General features: G+C 37.7%; 1 protein-coding gene across 8 annotated transcripts in view; it reads right to left on the bottom strand.

The window, feature by feature from the left end:
• Positions 1–925: 925 nt before the first annotated feature.
• Positions 926–20,327, bottom strand: part of LOC113922240 (protein adenylyltransferase SelO-like) — a 33,918-nt gene continuing 14,516 nt past the window's right edge. The window contains exons 12-19 of one of the 8 annotated variants that reach the window (XM_035729090.1): positions 19,361–19,490; positions 13,392–13,436; positions 13,212–13,293; positions 13,016–13,108; positions 11,886–11,965; positions 11,072–11,115; positions 5,706–5,785; positions 929–2,583 (exon numbers count right to left, since the gene is read on the bottom strand). In XM_035729090.1, coding sequence (XP_035584983.1) covers positions 2,461–2,583; positions 5,706–5,785; positions 11,072–11,115; positions 11,886–11,965; positions 13,016–13,108; positions 13,212–13,293; positions 13,392–13,436; positions 19,361–19,490 — 677 coding nt within the window. In that variant the 3' untranslated portion in view covers positions 929–2,460. Of the gene's footprint in view, positions 2,584–5,705; positions 5,786–7,925; positions 8,305–11,071; positions 11,116–11,885; positions 11,966–13,015; positions 13,109–13,211; positions 13,294–13,391; positions 13,437–19,360; positions 19,491–20,327 lie in introns of those variants that run through there. The other 7 variants (XM_035729092.1, XM_035729091.1, XM_035729093.1 and 4 more) reach the window with 7 other exon arrangements.

Genomic DNA, 20,327 nt, shown 5'->3' with positions numbered 1-20,327 from the left:
CCCCATCTCACAACCCAGAGATATGACCTGAGCCGAAATCAAGAGTCAGACGCTCAACCAACTGAGCCACCCAGGCGCCCCTATCATTACTCTTCTAAAATGTTTTCTTTGTGGGGTGCCACCCAGGAGGGCTCATTCGGTTAAGCGTCTGCCTTCGGCTCAGGTCATGATCTAAGGGTCCAGGGATCGAGCCCCAGGTGGGGGGCTCCCTGCTCAGTGGGGAGTCAGCTTCTCCCTTGCCCCTCCCCCCTGCTTGTGCTCTCTCTCTCACGCTTTCTCTCAAATAAAATCTTTTTAAAAATTTAAAAAAAAATAAAAAGGATTAATGATAGCAGAATAACTTAAAATATACTATACTGTTGACACTATACAATCAAAATAATTAAGAGTTGCATTGCTAGAAGAGTTGAAAAAATAAAGTCTAGCAGTGAGCTCAAAGATATGAGAACTTAATATATAATAAAAGTATTTCAAACATGTATGAAAAGGATAAACTATTTGACAAATAGTATAGGGACATTATCTGCCAGTGTGGCGAAAAAAATCAACAAATCTCAAAGGGATTAAAAAGTACACATTCTAAAAATACTAGAAGAAAATATGAGGAAATACTTTTTATAAAATTTAAACAATACAAACCACATATAAAATCCAAAAGTGATTTTTTAAATTGCCAAATTCAAATATATGAAAATTAAAAACCTGTTTAAAAAGACACCACCAAAGAAGAAAGTACTGATGATAGAAAAGAAACACTATTTACTACATAAAAAACAAAAATTATCTGCTACATGAATAACAAAAAATTGATATTAAAATAATAAATTAGGGACGCCTGGGTGGCTCAGTCGGTTAAGCACCTGCCTTCAGCTCAGGTCATGATCTCAGGGTCCTGGGATCACCAGCCCCACATCGGGCTCCCTGCTCAGCGGGGAATCTGCTTCTCCCTCTCACTCTTCCTCTGTGCTCTCACTCTCTCTCTCTCTCTAATAAATAAATAAAAATCTAAAAAAAAAAAGAAAAACAAATTTCTAGGATCATGTACACGAGGAGCCATCATGAATAAAACCTCACTGGCCATACATGGGACAATTTGTACATAGGTTAGGATAATAACTGCAATAATCTAAAACATAAAATGTGCTTAAATTCAAGAGTTCATAATGATACTAAAACAAATAAGCCTACTGGCTGTCTTTGGAGGATGCTTGGGAACCAATCATTTGCCTTTCTGTATCTCAGGATAACCAATAATTAATGATAGAAAGTTTTCCTTTATAGAAGGATTACAGCTAACAAATGAATGCTAGGATTAGATTATCATTTTACAACCTTATTGAATCAGTGGGTCAAGGAGATGACTGTCAGGGGCTGCTTATATCACAAAAAGAGACAGCCAATATGTACTTGTTGGTGGAAGTACACACACTTGCCTTCTGATGGCAAGTATTTCCTCCGATAAATAGAAGGTTTATAGAAATACAGGTGACAGAGCAACATGCTAAACAATAACACAGAGATGCAACCAGCAAAATGCAGACTCTGGGACACACTATGGGATAAGTAACCTGCTCTCTTCAACCAAAACAAAAAATTGCAAGGAAAAAGAAGATGCAGGCGGTTGTATCCAAAAATATCAAAAGAAACTCAAGAGATTTTGTCATCTAATTCGAATGTGTCTTTACTTGGATCCCAATTCAAATAAGTAACTATAAAATAATAATAGTGATGATAGTAACTTATAAAACAATAGGAAAAATCCAAAAACTAGTCATTTGATTCGATGAATTAGGGAGTTGTTCAGTTGTCTTAAGGTGATAAGGTTTGGCATGTGTTTTCAGTCATTAATGTTTGGAGATGCGTATAGAAATATTTGTAAACTAAATGAAACACATCTGGGAACTTATGTGGGGATACAGAAATTATACCTCAATTAAAACAATAACTAGAAATGAGGGGAAATGTGTAGGGATGTAGATGAAATAACACTGATCACACATTGATAATTAAGCTGGCTGGTAAATCAGGTTCATTATACTATTCTCTTTACTTTGGTTAATGTCTGAAAACCACTATAAGAGACAAAAAAGCCCTAGGAGTGTGGTTAAACTGCATACTTATCCGATGTGCCCCACAGCACTGGGTACATAGCATGTCATAGATGAATACTTACAAGTTCATTAAAAGATTGCCATAAGATTTTTCAGTTATTGAGAATAACTCAAACACCTTACCAAACATATTTTATTATTCCACCGAAGTTATTCATTAGAACAAAAATGATCACAAAGTTGTTCCAAAGAATAGGTCCAGTTTATTTGATTAAAAAATATTTGCAAACATAATCCTTTTTATGAAATGTGGGGTTGTCATCAAAATGTAGTCATTAAGAATTTATCAAATAGATCACTCTATGTCGAATTCAATGACAGAAGTATTCCTTAATTTATTCACCCTAAATTAAGAGGAGCAGCTAACTCTAAGGTCTTTAGCCCAAGAAGGAGTAGGTGAGGAGTAGCCTGCTTTCTCCGCTGCAGAATGCTTCTGGAAAGGATGCTGAAGAACGTGCTGGAGAAGACAGACCTGCCAAACAATTGAAGCACATAGATACAGATTTCTTTCTCAGGACCCTTATCAATTTTCTAAATTCCCAGAATGACAAGGTTAAATATATATTTCTTTAAAAATATTTAAACATTTTATGTTTTATTAAAATTTCAACTATAGTTGTTACTTAAAATTTCTATCATTCCACAGAAAGTTCCTTTAAGTACTAGTTTTGTGCTAAAACAGGAGAGCAAATACATACCCTGTCACAAAGACTATATATATATGTCCCAATAATTTTAAAGTTCTTTTACAGCATTAAGAGAATTATAATTTTCTAAAATATTTACAAAAATAAAAGAATGTCAGTGGTTTGCCATCTTTCTAAATCAAGGGCATGGAGTCCAACTCATGCTGCTTCCTCATTTGCAATTTGACCCTTGGTAACAGACTGAGGCATCAAAGAACACACCTCTTTCAAAAGTAATTCTAGGATCAAAATGTATATTTCCAGCCAGTTATAAAATAAGTCCTGGGAATGTAATGTCCAGCATGGTGACTATAGTTAATAATACTGTATAGCATATTTGAAAGTTGCTAAGAAAACAGATCCTAAAAGAAGTCATCACAAGAAAAAAATTTTTGTAACCATCTATGGTGATGGGTGTTAACTAGACTAACTGTGGTCATAGTTTCACAATATATACAAATATTGACTCATCATGACATTAAAGTAATATGTTATATGTCAACTATACCTCAATTAAAATATACTTTTTGGTGGTTTTGTCATTTCTTGGGTGTAAATAAAGGAATACTTGGTTCTGATAGAAAAAGCTGCATGATTATCTATACTAAGAAAGTACCAAGAGATCAGAGATCAAATTACTGTATTACTAATATTTAAAATAGGAAGACTCATCATAATCAATATGGTGCTCTTAGAACCTCTCTTAACTTCCCCCAGGTGCTTTATACATATCCTTTTGTTGAAGTTAGTTTTATACCTATCTAATCTCACTTGTTGGCTAAAAATCTCCCTAAATACATTTTTACATACTTCTTCATAGCACCTCACATACAGTCTCAAGAAATGTTTGATGCAGGCAGGTAAACATAAGTTGTATGTGTAAAAGTTTTCCTTACAGAGGTTTAACAAAAATCTTTTTCCTTCCCTGCATGAGACTTGAACCCTTAATTAACTTCCTAGGTCTGTTCCCCTAGTCACTTGATAAGGTCTTATATGTATATATTTATATTTATACTTATATTTATATATATAGATAAAACCATATAACATTGCTTATGACTGACAAATAGCATCTGGATGGGAGAACTGTAAACACCCGACAAAATGCTTTAGGCTTTCTTTAGTGTGGTGACTCGGTACGAGGCAGGTCTCTTGTGGGGACACTGGAAACTCTGCCTATGGGGTTGTGACAAGAGGTACTGGTTTCTATGGAACATGAAGCTTTTAAGCCAGGGCTGCCCTGCATCTTCCCAGTGTGGGCCCTGTCCCCGCACACCCAAGCTTCGCTGCTGTGCCGGGTGCTAGCATGGACCACAAGAACTCCTGCAGATGGGGAGCCTGATGTTGCCCTGCTGGTAAGCCAGTCTGTCCTCTGTCCGAGCCAAGTGGGGCCAAGAGCAGCCTGAACCTGAATGTGCACTTGAACCTAGGAAGACGCCTCTCCACCCACGGTAGGTGCTGCACCCTTACTCAAAGATAATTTGGGGGAAGGGAAGAAAACAAGGAACAAAAGATAGGGAAGGAAGGAGAAACAAGCCAACAAAACAACTGATGAAACAGTGCTTCGTTTCCCCAGCTTTGGCTGATTTAAAGACAAATACTGAGCTCTCTCCCTTCTCTTTGTCTTTCTTTCATACCATAAAAGATTACATTTTAAAATGTTTTATTTTCTAAAGTGAAAACCTAGATTTGTCAGGCTAATGAAACTACTGAAATAAAAAGTTAATGCAAGTCCCAAATTAGAAATAGCAAAAATAGGGGGCGCCTAGGTGGCTTGGTCAGTTAAGTGTCCGACTCTTGATTTCGGCTCAGGTCATGAAAGGGTCATGAGATCGAGCCCCACATTGGGCTCCGCATTCAGTGGGGAGTCTGCTTGAGATTCTCTCTCTCCCTCTCCCTCTGCCCCTCCCCCCACTCACACATGCTCTCTTGTGCTCTCTCTAAAATAAATAAATCTTTAAAAGAAAAAAGAAATAGCAAAAATAGTTTCTCTCTCGTGCCAACTCTAATCCCTTGGTAGTGACCATATACGTGCTGTGGTGAGAATGATTCTGAGGTGGGACCAGTGCAAGAGAGAGAGCCCAGCATCGATAACATCCACTCCAGGGCAGGACAGTGACAACAGGAGTGCCAAGGCCAGTCCTCTTCTAAAAAATATACTATGTGCATTGCATTTTAAATAACTGATTATGAAGTATTTGAAGCATACAAGAAGGTATGCAGAACAATACAATGAACACCCGTGTATCCTCCACTCAGCTTCAGAAATCAGATGCTTCCAATATGATTAGAGCCCAGTATGAATCTCCTTCCCTAACTCAAATTTCTTCCTTACCTCAAAGTAACCCACTGTCCGAAGATGATGTTTCTCATCTTTATTCCTTTTGTTACTTTCATTATATATGTATGCATCCCTATGTGGCATATAATATTGAACGTGTTACAACGTGTTTAAGTGGTACTTATATGCCTTTGCCACTTGCTTGTTTTGCCTAACATTATATGTGGGATTCATCCAGGCAGATGCATGGAGACTTAGTTCACCCCATCTTCACTGCTGTCAGGGTTAATTTAAGTGGACCCACGTGGCTAGTGCCATGGACACCTGCTAGAAGCAAAAAGCTAATTCCCTCTGCAGAGAAGCACCCTTAAATCAGGCTTCACTGGATCTCAGAGATTGAAATCCAGAAGTCCAAAACATAAGCAATAAACAGTAGAATCAGACCCTCAGAAATCTGAATAATATAGATATGGGATATAAATGAATCTTTAAAATTTTAAATCCATTAAAGAATAAATTAGAAACTATGAAAAAAAATGATTCACTGAAAAACAAAAAAAAGGGAGACTAGGCAGCAAGAATGCTTAAAGTTAATAAAAATAAAGCCAGAAGCCTCAAACACCTTACCTCTGAAAAATCATTCCTTTCTGCTTTTCGCACTGCAGATTCTGCCATCCAGTTCTTCAGTACATACCTAGGATTAACAGCTTAAGGGGGAAAAGCATGTTTTGGAACAATAAATTACTAAGTCCATACAGGCTATATGAAATTATCCCCCAAATTGGATAAGCTTTAAGAACTGTGCTGGAATGTATGGTGATTAACATAACATAATAAAATTAAATTAAAAAAAAAAACTGTGCTGGAAGGTGCAAATGAGAAGAAACGATCAGCATCAGTCCATTTTTGTTGTTTATAAACAATGTGCACTATTATGGCACAGAAAACACTTTTTTGAGCGTTATGAGCAATACTGTATTTGGTTTTTCTCTTCAGTGTTTCATCACTACTTTGGTTTTTTCACCATGTTCAGTTCACTAAGCACTTTCTAAAGCATGGAGAAAGTAGTGAATGCATCTGAATTAGGCCCGTTAGCCTAAGTGGAGGTAGTGGGGGAAAGAAGTTGCTGCTTTTAACATCTTTAAGCTCAGAATCCAGGTCTGACTTAGTAGGACTGCTCAAAGTTAATGCTGCCAAGAGCAAACATGAAAGGTTACATGCAGGCAAAACTCTTTATAAATTTATATTTTTTATAGTAACCATGCATTTTGTCATTTTAAAGGTATTATAATAATGGCACATTTAGAAAAATTCCAGAAACTACGTCTTTAGTTGAGATGAGCCTTTTCCAAAATAATTTATCAACTGAATGGAAAGGAGGGATGCTTCTCCCCACTAGCACAACAGAAATTCCAGGAATCATCATTTTGTGATTCTCAACAGTTTGCTGACCTACTTGAATGGAGGAAACATACAAATTCCCTTTCAACTTGGTTTTAACAATCTACCAAGTTACGACATATAATCTAATGTTATAAGAAGTGCCCTGTGACCCAGTAATTCTGTAGGAACATAGTCTATGAAAACAAATTTAAACATAAAAAAAGTATTATTTATATTAAGGAAAACCAGAAACAATTTAAATACTTAGTAGGGGAATAATTAAGTAAAACACTGCATACCCTTTCAAAGAAATATTATGCAGCTGTTAAAAGTGTTACATTATAAAGAATGAAGCAGCAAGGGAAAATGCCTTATTTACTTTTAGCAGAAAAAAAAAGGACCTAAATTATACCATTGTATGATTACTACTACATTTTTCTCCTAATCAATACACACAGAGAAAGAGAGACTAGAAGTAAATGCAAAAAGTAAATAATAACTGTATTTGGGAAAACAGGATTTTTTTTTTTAGTCTTTCTATAAGTTTGCATTTTTCAAATTTTAAAGAATTCATACAGTACTTGTTTAAAACAAGACACATTTGCACAGAAAATACAATCTTTAAACAAAAAGGAAACTAACATGCAAGGGGAATTGTGGAAATGCTCAGCATAGGCAGAGGGAGAGCAGAGCCTTCCAATGAAATGTTTGACAAATTTGACAAACATTGCCTAGAAACCTGGCAATGAAATACTGTTAAAACGTACTAGAAATTTCAGCTACAAGCAGAAGTGCTTTGGACCAAGTTATAAATATACAAACTACTTGAAAATCAGAAAATTATAGATCTGTTTATAAGATTGTTTGAGGAGTTATTGGATTCTGTACATTTTTATCTAGTTGGGAATTTTCTGTTGGTGGGTTATTTCTTTTGGCAATAAAATTTTAAGCAGTCGGTTAGTGAGGATTCTGTCCACACACAAACCCTGCCAGAGTTCCATGTAATGTGGTAATCCCTGATCCACTAGAGTGTTGACTACTTACGGACAGGGCTCAAATTCATCTTTGTAGTTTCACCTTTCAACAGAGTGACTGTACAAAAAGGGGCATGTAATAGGGGCTAAGTATATGTTTCTGAATAAGCAAATTTAGTGCTGAAAGAGATTTAAGACTATGTTTTACTGACCACATCATAATATAAATAAAGCACGTCACTGCTACCATACAAATGGAAAAAATTAACGTTATCAGAAAGTCAGCAGATTCGGTGGCCATAAAACACTGAACTCTTCAAATTATTAAACGGAATTAATCTCTCATAGGCTGGCAATGAAACTGGAAAATGGTAGTTCTATTTATCATTTATCTAACTGAATAAAAATAAATCTTACTCTCATTGTTAGTTATTAAAATACTTTGAGAAAAATGATTACAAATGTAGCATCTTCCATTGTTCCTTCTCTCTGTCTATTTTAATGTCCAGGAGGAAGAATGAAGAAGGAAATTTTTCTTTTATTCTATTATCTACAAAAGGTCAGGTCTGAAATACCTACTTGAGGTCACAATTTATACTATCACCTTAACTGAGAGCACTTTCACCTTGCTTCCCAAATGATCTTGCTTAATTTCTACTGAGAGTCCTCAGCACACAAAGGAAATGTCTCTGACTTGCAATGTCTCATACTAGCATTCTCTTTGTTTCTTTTCCAAAAGAGAGAAGTTTGGGCTGAGCCAATCCCAGTCGGGGCCAATTCATTCTCCATGATCACTGGGCATATGGCTGTGTCTTCCAATGAAGCTCAAACCCAGGATTTCAACATAGTTGGCCTTGAGCTCTAATAACCTGTGTTCGGAGAACAAGTAAAGATTCTTTGGAGCATGTGCCACAAATTCACTACTAGGCACAGAGAAAGCAGAATTACACTGATGCATTTTCAGAATTACAACCAAGTTAGTTTTATTGCAGATGTAGCTGTTTTAGAGCTTTTTAAGATCTCCCCCGCAGCAATATAAACCCAATCGCATCATGCTGGAGATACAATGGCCACTGTCAGGGCACAGTACCGACAGTAATCAAAAGCATTTCTCAAACAAGATTTTACTATGATCTTGGGCTGGGTGGGCACAATGTGACACAGAAGAGAAGTGATCAATGCCTTCTGGTGGCTTATGATCATAGAGTTATTCGGAGGCTTAAAAATTATAAATTTTATAGAGTTTTTTTTTTAATTCTAAGACCTTTAAAACACTCATCTTTGATGTTCCCATTGCTTGCAACTTGGAGCATTTACAAAAAAATTTTAAAGCAAATCTTCCCCTGGAATCCCTGGCTGGCTTAGTTGGTAGAGCATGCAACTCTGGATCGTAGCTCATGAGTTCAAGGCTCCACACTGGGCGTGGAGCCTACTAAAAAAAAAAAAAAGTCTTCCCCTAATCTACTATTGATTTTTTTTTAATGTTTTGAAACAATATACAACAGCAATATATTATTAGCCTTTTGGTTTCTAAAAAACATAGTCATCATAGTCATCCCAGCCTTCCCAACAAAGATATTTAGTGTACTCTATACTAACTTAATAGCTGATACTTATTGAGTACTTATTATGTGCCAACTACCATCTCCTGATTTTGTGCAACAATCCATGATGTAAATGCATTTTATAGATGAGGAAACAAAAGCGAAGTCAAATGGATAGAATTGTTTTAAAACTGGACTGTCATGATTGCACAGTTTTTTAAATTTAGTTTATAAAAAAATCACTGTACACTTAAAATGAACTTTGTGATGTAAATTATACCTCAATAAAGCCACTAAAAAAGTATATATACACACCAGAAAGAGAAAAAGAGGGATGAAGGAATCGAGTGACCTGCTTAATAACATCTAGGAAATAAATGGCCGAACCAGAGCTCAGGTACAGCTGGTCCAACTCCGGGGGCCAGACCATACTGACCCTCTAAGGAAAAGAAACTCAGGTCAAGAGCTGAGAAATGAAGACCCTAGAAGGGAAATGAAGATTCAGACTTCACTACACTGGACACTCTTCTTAGATATTTTATTTCTTCATGCCTGTTCAGTTCTTCAATTCCACACCCCCGGTACACACTGTTACATGAATTTGTGCAATTTCTTACATATTTGCATTTTCCTATCAATTAAATAAGTAGTAATAACGTATGGAAGTGTACCTTTAAAAAAATAACTGCACTATCATTATCAACTTTTATCAGACCGCTGCTCTTTGTAGAAATTTATCTTTTTCCCTTCCTTGAGAGCACATTGTTCAGCACTAGCTTCTCTAAAATAACTGAAAGCTGCAGCCTTGAGTTCATTAAATTTCTTTCATTTACCACCTCATCCATCCTGTCATAACCAAACAAATCCAAAAACTAAAAACTGTCACCACATGTTAGTCTTCCGATTTCTTCTTTCTCTTAACTGCTGAGTGTCCACATTCTGAGTTGGCTTATAAATTCTGTATGACTGCACCAGTGGACAGAAGTGGCTGGCAACGACTCCATGCTGAGCCCCGAAGAGATCACTCACTTCCCTGTAAAAGCTAAACTTGTTTGTTTGTTTTTTTAAAGATTCTATTTATTTATTGGACAGACAGGGAGCAAAAGAGCACAGGCAGGGGGAACCGCAGAGAGGGAGAAGCAGGCTCCCCGCTGAGCCGGGAGTCCAAAGCGGGGCTCCATCCCAGGACCCTGGGATCGTGACCTGAGCCGAAGGCAGCCCCTTCACAGACTGAGCCACCCAGGTGCCCCTAAACTTAGTTTTATTTCTCTAATAATGTCCTGAGTTCAAGAAGCAATCTCACTCCCTAATCTAACATGGAATGTTAGCATCAGCCTTATTTCACTCACACAAATCGGCCACCCCGATGACACACACTAGCTCTCTATAACAAGTCCTAAGTAAGACAACAGGAATCAAGGACTTTGAACCTACTCTCTGAACGTCTTTGATCTTGTTAGAATCCACACTGTAGAAAGAACTAACTTCCATTTTTTTATTTTCCAAACCAAGTGTGAAGTCACATGGTAAACTAAAATTGATATACAGAGATGATTTCTTTTTAGAGCTATCACTTACTGGATGTGTATTATGGCCCATGCACTGTAACAGGATACTTTACATATATTATTGCTCATCATTACAACATCGCTGCAAAATATCCCCATTTTACAATAGCTAAGGGCCTTGAAACTCAGAATTAAGTATCTTGCAGATCATGCAGCTAAAAGGTAGCAAGATGAGATTCATCTGCCAGATCCCCAAACTCACATTCTTGCCCCCATAACCCAAACTACCTTGTCTCTTTACCATCTTTTAGGACAATATTAACATCAGTATGCAAACTGTTATACTGTTAAAGGTCATTTAGAAAGGCTCATAGATGACACTTCAACTAAAATATACTTAACTAGAATTATTCTAGTTAAAAACAAGCCAAAAAAAAAAAACCCAAAAAACAAAAAACAACCCTTGGTTGTTACTCAAGTAATTACTTCAAGTAATTACCTCAAGTAATTACTTCCGGCTTTCAAAAAAATGTTGCTTTTATGTGATAATCCTTAAAGTTGAAAAAATCAAAAGGTTTACTCACTTGTCATTCTTTTTCTTCTTTCAGAATCTGAATCATTCATGTTACTAACAAAGAATAAAACAAAGGACAAAATTAACCATTGTCTCCTCATATCTTTTTTTCAAAAGGGTGGGAATTATTTCACAAGACAAATATTGGGGAAAAAAACATTTAAAAATCACATTGAATCAGTGGTCTGAAAGGAAGATAGAAAATACTGAGTTTGATTACATAACATATAAAATACTACCTTGTTTAGTTATTTTAGCTAATCCCAAACCTTTTATTTTTACAAATTAAAAAAGTTTTGTCTAAAAAAAACTAACTTGTCTGATACCTTTCTTTATCTTAAACAGTTTTCTGAAAATAATTCCATTTTTTCTTTTCTTGATTAATCATGGTCATGTTTATAAACAGCCCTCAGGGGCAATTAAACTGGGAAGGACTATTTCTCCCTGTCTCTCCCTTCAGAGGCCACTACCCACAATGTCTTTACTCCCAAGTTTGTTGCTTCTACTTCACTGTAATTTATGAAGCAAAGTAAGTCTTACAAATGTATATGATGTGACAACTAATAGTCTAGAAGCCTGAGGAGCTCTCCTCCAGAGCTTCACGGTATGGGCTCTCCGGGGTACCTGGGGAAGCAGCATTATCAGAGTTGAGGTGAACAGACCTGGGCTGTCTCCATGGGTGAGGTATTGCCATGGACGCCTCAGCGGGTGCAAAGTACCCAGGATTAAAAAGGAAATGATGAAAAGTTGAAGGAAGACTCAAAGGGTACCTCTGCTAAAGTAATACATCACATGCTTTTTCAGAAGTGGTTAGATTACCTTACCTCTTCAGTCTCAAAAGGTACTGGGACACCCAGGCAGGAAAAAGCTTGTGCTCTGAAATCATCTTCAGTGCCCAGAATTGCTAAGTGAAAATGCGGTAATAGGCTGCTTATTATATTAATATTCGTTCTGTTTATTTTAACTTCATGTTACTTTAAATTATGTTCTTTAATAACTTGTAATTTCCAGATTTTTTTAAGACATGCTATTTCAAGTAGAAGTAATACTAAAAAAGAATAATATTTTCCTTTTCTTTATATGACATTCAAGTCTAAAATTCTAATTCATGGAAATTCATGTAATGGCATGATTTAAGATAAACCAAGTCCTTATAGAGATTACATGTGAATACTTATGTTATCCAAAAGCCTTCCTTTATTTATTTTCCAAAGCCTTCCTTTAAATAATGTATAATTTACTTTTAAAAAACTTCATTTGCAACTGCATTTTATTTAGTCATCTATTCATTCATTCAACAAATATTTATGGAATGTCAATGCTGCTCTGGGAACTGTTAGGTGGGAAGGATTTAAAAATTAATAAGACATGATTCCACTCCTAGTATCTGTCCAAGAGAAATGAAAACATATGTTCACACAAAAACTTGTACATGAGTGTTTGGAGCAGTATTTATTCACAATAACCAAGAAGGGGCAATGACCCAAATGTCTATCAACTGGTAAATGGATCAGCAAAAGATGGTATATCCATACAGTGGAGTACCACTCAGCGACAAAAAGGAAAGATCTGCTGATACAGGTAACAATATGGATGAACCTCAAAACTCAGCTAATGAAGGAGCCAAGTGCAAAAGACCACATTTTGTATGATTCCATTTGTAGGAAATGTCTAGAAAGCGAAAACCTTGAGACACAAGGTAAATTAGTAGCTGCTTGGGGCTAGGAGTGGAAACAGGGATTAACTGCAAATGGGCACAAAGGATCTTTATTTTAGGGTGATGGAACTGTTCTAGAATCAAATTGTGGTGATAAATGCATAAATCTGTAAATTATAAAAAATCATTGAATTATATACATAAGGTCAGTGGAATTTTATGGCATGTAAATAATACCTCAATACATCTGTTAAAGAAAACTTAATTAAGAGAAAACCAAATGTCACAAATGACTACCTGGGGAATGTTGAGCTCCTCTAACTGGCTTTGGGTAATCTCGCTGAGCTGCCGAAATGTCATTGTAAAATCAGCTTCTGTCTTTTCCATGAGCTAATGAGAATAATTATGTTTATCAATCTCAAGTCTTCAAGGATATGCTGATTAGTAATTCAAAAGTTAGTCAGAAAAAAAAAAGAGAAAATGACAAACTCACATGTAAGAGAAATGCAATTACATCATCATCACCCTTCCTCTCTCCAAGTAACCCCAGTTTGGCTTTGAACAAGTCTCTAAATCTGAAATAGAAATGTCAATTCAGTTCAACTCTCACTATTTTAAGAATTGTCCTCAAATCAACCAGGATGCTTTAATATCCCTATTCAAAAGGACAAACCTTGTATAATAAAGAACTGGATACCCCTCAAGAATCTGAGCAGCTCTACAGGGACAAAAAAGGAAAGACAATTAGACTTGATTTAAAATTAACATTCTTGAATCACATTTTACAAGAACAAAGTGAGCCTTTTCACATGTGAAATACAAATATGGTAATTATATTTATCAATCTCAATTCATATGTTTCATAAAAATATAAAGATTAAAGCATTCTTAACCTTAAACTCATCTTGAAACAAATTAAGTTTCTATTTCTTAATATTCTTAAATGTATTTTAAATCATATAAAAGCTCAACTCATTCTGAAGCCCCACTGCCTTTACCTCACTGAGTTCATCCCATGTAAGTTTTCCCCTTGCTCATTCTGAGGCAGCCACAGGAGCCTCCTTGCTGTTCCTTAAACACCCCACACACACCTGCTCGGGACCTTTGCACAGGCTGGTCCCTCACCCGGAGCACTCTTCTCCCAGGCATCCGTGTGGCTTGCTCCTGTGACTTCTTCAAGCCTTTGCTTGAATGACATACTGACCATCCTTTTAAAACTGCAAACCTTCCCTCCCTTTATTCCCTATCCCCTGCTTTATTTTTCTTCATTGTATTTATCTCCTTCTAATAAGCTACATAACTTATTTATTCTGCTTGACTGCCTCTCCCACCAGAAGTAAGTAACACAAGGGCCCAATTAACATGCTGTTTGATTCACTGCTGTCCCCTTAGTACTTAGAACAGTGTCTGGCACATACTGAGCACCTCAATAAATATTTGTTGAACAAATAAATGAACTCTGCAAGGCAAAAGGGATATAAAATTCATGGAGACAAGAGTGACTGCTTAATGAAAATTGTTTTATATTGCTTTGATTTTGAACTATGATATATTACCAATATATTTCTGAATTATATTAAGGAAACCATAGATCATATATAAAACTCATCTTTATTGTAGTAATCCTTTTTGCTACCTAGGGTTAATGAAATTACTATATGCTTTGCCTTCCACTTGGGATGTTGTACTGGAAATGGCCAATTTTAGATTTGGGGGAGGGGTGGGGAAGAGAGTCAAGTTAAATATGCTATCTTCAAAAAAAAAATATGCTTTATCTTCTAGCAAATAGCTTAGAGACACAGAAATGATTAAAATGTGATCCTGCCCTCAAGGAGTTCAATGTCCAGTGGTTATGTCAAGAATTATCTTAACATTCTATGTAATTATTAATGTACTTAGATTATTATTCATGCTTATTCGTATACATATGCAAGATATTTCGAGTAACTAATTATAAACATTACAATGATGCCTATTTATTATTTATTCTGTTGTTTAAAAAGGCAACCATGTACACTTGTTTCTTCAGCCTGAATTCAGAATGAGAGGTCACACAATAGTCAGACTGAGATTAAAAATTCAGCTTTAGGGGCTCCTGGGTGGCTCAGTCGTTAAGCGTCTGCCTTCAGCTCAGGTTATGATCCTGGGGTCCTGGGATCAAGCCCCACGTCTGGCTCCTGGCTCAGCTGGGAGCCTGCTTCTCCCTCTCTCTCTGCCTCTCCCCCTGCTCATGCTCTCTCTCTCTCTGTATCTCTGTGTCTCAAATGAATAAATAAAATCTTAAAAAAAAAAAGTTCAGCTTTATTATTGATAAAAGCTAGTCTCGAAAATATAGGCTTAAGTCTATGGATAATCGGCATGTTAATATATTGTGCCTAAATTAGAAAGATTTGTTCACTCAGTTACTAGAGTAACAGTTACAACTATGGACCTCCCCAATTTGGGCACACCCCTGCAAACTCTTCATATAAAAAAGCAGAAAATGTAGGCTTTCTCTGGTCAGGCAGATGTCCAAAAAGAGAGGTATTACTAGGATGAGTCACACATGTTTAGTTTCTTCTCCCAAATTCATCAAACGGATCATTAACCCTTTGTCCCCCAGAGAGGAGTAAGTGGAGCCAGAGAAGGACTGTGTACTCTAAGGAAGCCCCCCCACCCCGCCCCAACCACAAGGAACCACCAGAAAGGGAATAAGTGATTTCCTTTAAAAGTCTTCAAGGCCAAACACTAAACCAGAGATGTCAAAGGAAGATGGCGGTTCAAATGAATTTTTGGTGCCTGCCCTTCCCTGCTCTAATTCAGCCCCTGTGCTGGGCCTCAGAGCTGCAAGGGCCTGGAGCAGGCAGGCAGGCCCTGGAGGGTCTGAGCATGGCTGCAGGCCCTCACTGTTGAGGTACAGCATGGCCGAGCAGAGCAAAGACGTTAAGGGCCCTACCTACATAAATGTTAACTGCAAAAAATCAGTGGGTTCCCTGGCTTCCAAGCAGCTACAGGAGAGCTGCTAAAACCTCTCTACCTCCGAAGGTGGGAGAATGTTAGCCTTGACTACTTGGGAGAGCTGGGAGCAGAGAGGCAGCCTACGAGAGGCCCAGTGGAGAGCTAAAAACTTGCCTGCAGGTACTCTGCCAGCCCAAGAAAGGGGTACGACCGCTTAACTGGAGCAGAGCCCCAGCAGAGAGGCAAAGGAAAATAACACAGCGCCTAAGTGTTTTCCTCTCATACCCAGAGAGAGGAAAAACAAAAGAAGGCCAGAACAGTTGGCTCCTAATACAATGGAACAGCTAGTGGAGACAGATAACAATATGAAAAAAATAATAAGACACTTCAGAAGAATAAACTATGCCTCAGGAGACCTTCTGGAACTACAAGCTAGTATTTCAGACTAAAAATTCAGTGGATGAATTGAGGGGGATAATGGTTACTCTTGAGACTCAAATTTGGTAGCCTAGGAAATCGGGGAGAAGAAATACTACAAAACACTATTCAATGGGCACCTGGGTGGCTCAGTCAGTTAAGCATCTGCCAGGGTCCTGGGATCAAACCCCACACTGGCCTCCCTGCTCAGCAGGGAAGCCTCCTTCTCCCTTCCCTCTGCCTGCTCCCCCTGCCTGTGCTCTCTCTTTCTCTGTCAAATAAATAAATAAATATTTTTTAAAAAGTGTATAAAAAACACTATGCAAAAATACAAAGAAATGGAAAGCATAAGGAAAAAAGTAAGAGACTTGGGGACATATGGAGGGTTCATACAAAGAATGGAGTGCCAGAAGCACAAAAAGAAATGAATGGAGGGAAGTCAACAGTTAAGCAATAGCAGAGATTTCTCTTGCTGGGGATGTGGTTACAGTCAGAGAAGCAGAACCACTATTGGTGCTAGAGGACAAGGGGTATATCTTAGGGATTTGACCTTCCGTGATTGTGGGAGCCAGTGAAGAATGACATATCATACTGTTGCTTCTGTGTCTGGTTTTGGGGCTCAACGTCAGCAGCAAGGAGAGGACAGAAAACTGGATGTGAAACTGGAGACAGTGAAGACAAACTGGAATGTACACAAACTGAAACCCATGTCTAAACCCCAAGTGTCTAAGCTCAGTGGAGCAGGTCAGCTGCAGGATGAGCCAGGGCCCCTCACCACGGAGCAGTACACACCCTGGCCCAGGACTCCACTTGGCTCTCTCCCCACACCAGCACGATGAACCAGCAGATGGACGGCAATACGTGTGAGCGGCAGTGGGGCCTGACTCTAGCCCAGCCTTCTGGGTGTAACTGTGCTGCTGCCTCACTTCCACCTTCCAGATCCTGCAAACTTCTCTTGGGCCATAACCATACAGGGAAGGGGAATTTGGACCAGTGAAGCTAAGCTGATACAATGTAAGGCTCCTACGCTTTACAGTTCTGGCTAATGTGAAAAGAGAGAGGTGATGTGCACAAATTCTGACATGTACCCTTCAGTAGTGAGGACTTGCCTCTTTTCTTCTTCTCCATGCTGCCACACAGAATTTGGATGTTACAGACGGTGCCCCATCTCAGACCCTGAGGACTACCCGCAGTGCAAGGCGGGATGAAAAGCTGAAAGCAGTCTGAGACTCAGACAGCAGAGTCCTCACTCTAGTCCTCAATTACCAACCTGCACGCTTTCATGGGAGAGAAAACGCATGTCCATCTTGCTCAAACTACTATTATTTTGGGTTTCTGTTACACACAGGTAAATCCATAATCTAATACCCTACATCTCAATTATCTGTCGGAGTAAAATAAAAATAGTAACGGTTATGTAAGAATTCAGAAAATATATCACCTCTATATCCCAGTAAATAATAGAGTAATCAAAACAGAGACTTCGAGATGGAACCATGAATAAAAAGTGGTGGCCAGGGCGCCTGGGTGGCTCGGTTGGTTAAGCGACTGCCTTCGGCTCAGGTCATGATCCTGGAGTCCCGGGATCGAGTCCCGCATCGGGCTCCCTGCTCGGCGGGGAGTCTGCTTCTCCCTCTGACCCTCTTCCCTCTCGTGCTCTCTACCATTCTCTCTCTCTCTCAATAAATAAATAAAAATCTTTAAAAAAAAAAAAAGTGGTGGCCAGCAGTGAAATTATTAGATATGTATGCGTGTGCGGGTGGGGGAAGCACAACGGCAAGGACTCTTAAGATGGGAGAGATACACTTTAAGGGAAAACCTACAACAGTCTGAAATTCAAAATACTAAGCTATCTTATTAGCAAAATCTAGCAGTTGGGTACTCAGAGGTAAAATGTAAAAGCATTCTGAGTCTCATTGAGATGGAGGGGGAAAACAATAAGCCAGTAGAATCTTAGCGAAGGAAAAGTATTTGGGAACTCATTTTCCCGTAACAGTAGAGAAAGTGGCAGAAAAAGGAAGATAATTAGCAGTGGCGGGTGGAGAATACAGTAGTGTCCAAATCAAGGTTGGAGGGATGATGAATGAACTGCTCAAATCAGAAAAAGATAAGGAAAGTCGGGGGGGGGGGGGAACTGATACATAAAATAAAGATAAAGCATGATGTAAGGCAGGAATAAAATCAATCAGTTGTTATAATAAATATGAACAGCCTACATACTTCTATTAAGACAGAAACCATCATATTGAGTTAAAACCTGGCTATATGTGTTGTTTGTTTTAACAAAAAACGCTTTAAAACAAAGTGATAAAGGTAAAAAAACAAAGTGAGACTCAAGGCAAATCCAACAAAAAGAAAGCATGAATCATAATATTAATACCAGATAAATTGAAATCTGGAGTTAAAAGGATAAATCAAGATAAGGGGGGTGATTATGCTGGGCTAAAGGGCACTTTTTTTTTTAAGGAAATATAAGTAAAAACCTGTATGTACCAATAATACAACAGCAAAATATGCAAATTTAAAACAATTACAAAAAACTACTTAGTAAAAATACAGTTAAAGTGGAAGATTTTAGGGGCGTCTAGTGGCTCAGTCGGTTAAGCATCTGCCTTCGGCTCAGGTCATGGTCCCAACGTCCTGGGATCGAGCCCCGCATCGGGCTCCCGGCTCTGTGGGAAGCCTGCTTCTCCCTCTCCCACTCCCCCTGCTTGTGTTCCCTCTCTCGCTGTGTCTCTCTCTGTCAAATAAATAAATAAAATCTTTAAAAAAAAAAAGTGGAAGATTTTAATACACATCTCTTATGTATCAAATTTATCGAATAGATAAAAAAAATAGTCATAAAGGTCTTGAATAATACATTCAATACACTTAATTTGATATAGTAAAACTTTTGACTACATGAAATACTCACAAAATTCATTATATTGGGGCCACAAAGAAACCTTAACACATTTTAAATAGATTTTACCAAACACATATAAAAATATATGAATAAAATGAGCCCAACTATTAAATATTAAGAAAAACAGTGATAAATAACCCTTAGATCAAAGAAGAAATAAGCAAAATTTCACAACACCTAAAAAGCAATAAACAGGGAAACACTTTATCCTGATAACTGTGGGAAAAAGCCAAAACTGTACTAGAAAAAAATACAGTTTGAAATGACTTCATTATTAAAGACTAAATAATAAGATGGTTTTTAAAATGTTAGCTTCAAAAAATGATCATTATACAAACTGTATTTTCATACAGATTTAATTAGTGGATTTAGGATTTACTCACAGCTGCTTTTGCCTAGGATCCAGTAATGGGTTTAAAGCTTGCAACAACTTGTTTAAATTAAACATCCCAACATTGGCCTGATTTCCTATTTTATATCTTCTTTCATCATCAGATGTGTTTGGGACAAAATCTGTTTAAAATAAAAATATTAGCATTTTTTAGTGGAGATAATTGTAATAAATAGCCTCTCCCTTTCTAAGTTTATATTTAAACTTAATAAATTTATATTCACTAGATATGTTTACATTTATTAAATCTTTCTGACATTAAACATTTAACTAAAAAAGTAACATAAACACTTACTACCCATACACATGAAATTCTTTTTCAATATGAATATTTGCCTAATAGAGGAATACAACTCTAATATGTAAGAATTTTCAGGTGATCAGGGGCACCTGGGTGGCTCAGTTGGTTAAGTGTCTGCCTTCGGCTCAGGTCATGATCCCGGGGTCCTGGGATCGAGTCCTGCATCAGGTTCCCTGCTCAGCGGGGAGTCTGCTTCTCCCTCTCCTTCTCCCTCTGCTCCTCCCCCTGCTCATGCTCGCTCTCCCTCTCTCTCCCCCAACTAAATAAAATCTTTTAAAAAAAGAATATTCAGGTGATCATAAATGTACTTCAAACTCCACCTCAAGTATCACATCCTCCACAGAGCCCACTTGGATCCCTCCTTGTAAGGACTGTGTTACTATGGCCTCCATTTTACAGGTTGGTAAGGTGAGAAGTTAAGTAACTTGTCCAGGGAAGGGCACAGAGCCACTATGGCTCAGATGCCAGAAGTCAAACCTGCATCTCTCTCACACAGGTTCCCTACTACCCTCCCTGTCATCTTCTCTAATATGTGATTCCTTAAGGGCAAAGACCACAAAGGGCTCATTTTTGTATCCCTGTAGCACCTGGAACATTTAGTACCACATAAAAAGACCATTTTATGAATGAACCCGATTCTTTCTACTACCCCATCACT

Source organism: Zalophus californianus, chromosome 9 (genome assembly GCF_009762305.2).
Source record: "Zalophus californianus isolate mZalCal1 chromosome 9, mZalCal1.pri.v2, whole genome shotgun sequence".
Lineage (NCBI taxonomy): Eukaryota > Metazoa > Chordata > Mammalia > Carnivora > Otariidae > Zalophus > Zalophus californianus.
This window is presented reverse-complemented; position numbering and strand designations above follow the sequence as displayed.